Source organism: Austrofundulus limnaeus, unplaced genomic scaffold (genome assembly GCF_001266775.1).
Source record: "Austrofundulus limnaeus strain Quisiro unplaced genomic scaffold, Austrofundulus_limnaeus-1.0 Scaffold728, whole genome shotgun sequence".
Lineage (NCBI taxonomy): Eukaryota > Metazoa > Chordata > Actinopteri > Cyprinodontiformes > Rivulidae > Austrofundulus > Austrofundulus limnaeus.
Genome location: NW_013953130.1, coordinates 2,423 through 4,135, shown reverse-complemented (window position 1 = coordinate 4,135; position 1,713 = coordinate 2,423). Strand labels below are relative to the sequence as shown.

General features: G+C 41.1%; 1 protein-coding gene across 1 annotated transcript in view; it reads right to left on the bottom strand.

Moving 5' to 3' along the window:
- Positions 1–1,713, bottom strand: part of fuca2 (alpha-L-fucosidase 2) — a gene marked incomplete at both ends in the record, with an annotated part of 7,845 nt that overhangs the window by 3,903 nt on the left and 2,229 nt on the right. The window contains 1 exon segment of the mRNA XM_014028217.1: positions 554–744. Within this exon segment, the coding sequence (XP_013883671.1) occupies positions 554–744 (191 nt within the window).

The following is a 1,713-nucleotide window of genomic DNA, read 5'->3' as shown; positions in this document are numbered from 1 at the left end:
ATTTATAATAATTATCATTTTGATCCATACACTGGTAATGTCTGACTGGACCTCGTGTCACTTTATGTTCAATAAATTGGGCCCCGAGGTCAAAAAGGTTAAGAACCCCTGATTTAGAGGGRAAAAAGTCCCCTGTGAGTAAAGAGTGAAGTATTCAAGTCTAAACCTGCTTATTAAAAGGACATACAATATTATAACCATTCCTTTCTGATACCAGATTATTATTATATTATTATTATCAGGAGGATGAGACACAAAACTCACCTCAATCTCTGTAAATCTGAACCTTAGTCAATTTTTGTGGGGGCCATTTTAATTTGAGTTGACTCAGTTGTAGATGACTCAAACCTGTTGTGATTTAAGATGTTTTGCAGATGACCGGCAGTAATAAACACTGATTGTAGAAATAGTATATCCATGTTCTGACTTTCACAGCTGTTAAATATGAAGCAGTTTGTTTGTTGCTGATGTTGCAGAATGCCATTCATGCAGGTGTGTGGGGTGATGTGCAGGTGGGGTAATGGATGGTAGGACAGCACCAGCACCAACCCACCAGAGATTAGCAGTGGCGTTGTCTTTCTGAGCCCGCCATGCTGTCGTGTTGTAGATGGCCTCACCGTTCACCTTCAGCCAMTGACCCATCTGCCGCAGACGCTCCTCGAAGATGGGAATCATTCTGCCGTCGTGTGTGGGACCAACGTTCATCAGCAGGTTTCCTCCACAGGACACCGTCTCCACCAGGTTCTGAACACACACACACACGCACACACGCACACACAGGAGGTAAATGGGGATGTGTGTGTTTCTGATGCACTTAAACTACTGATAAAAAAGAGCAAGCACGAAAGCAGAAAACAGCTGGAGGACGTTCTGTTTTAGAGMAACTAAATCTGGCAGGAGATGTTTTAAATGAACTGACAGAAAGTTAACAGCTGTCAGGGTTTCCTCTAAAATAATTAAAATTATGTCAACAATTTACAGATTTAAGATGGTTGAATATGATAGTTTTTATGCTCCTATACTAAGTTTAGATTCTAAAGGACTTGTAAAGTAAAAAAAAAAACATATTTAAGACCAAATTTTTAACCCCTGCTGCTTCAGTTTCTTGTGGAAATTATTTATTTTTGAATGAAGTGAGACAAGACCTTTGAAATAAAGTCAAGAGAGTCGACCTGTCTTTTGTCAATTTAGACTCAAACCCACAGCTCAACCTTAGAGGCCAAGGTCTCCTGCGCAAAAAAGCGCAGCCTTAGTCAAACTAGTGCTAGCTACTCAAAAGGAAAAAAAAATTGTATAGGTCCTCTGGAGGGGTTCTTCTTTAATGAAACGTTTCGTCTCTCCTCCAAGAGACTTCTTCAGTCTGAGAGTTTCAGGCAAAATTCAGGCTTTTAAGTCCTGCCTCCATGTGACTGATACTCACATCACATGGCCATCGATGTGAGTATCAGTCACCTGGAGGCAGGACCCAAAAGCCTGAATTTTGCCTTAAACTCTCAGACTGAAGAGTCTCTTGGAAGAGAGACGAAACGTTTCATTTAAGAAGAACCCGTCCAGAAGACCTATGCAATTTTTTTTTTCCTTTTGAGTAGCTAGCACTAGTTTGACTAAGGCTGCGCTTTCTTGCGCAGGAGACCTTGGCCTCTAAGGTTGAGCTGTGGGTTTGAGTCTAAATTGACAAAAGACAGGTCGACTCTCTTGACTTTATTTCAAAGG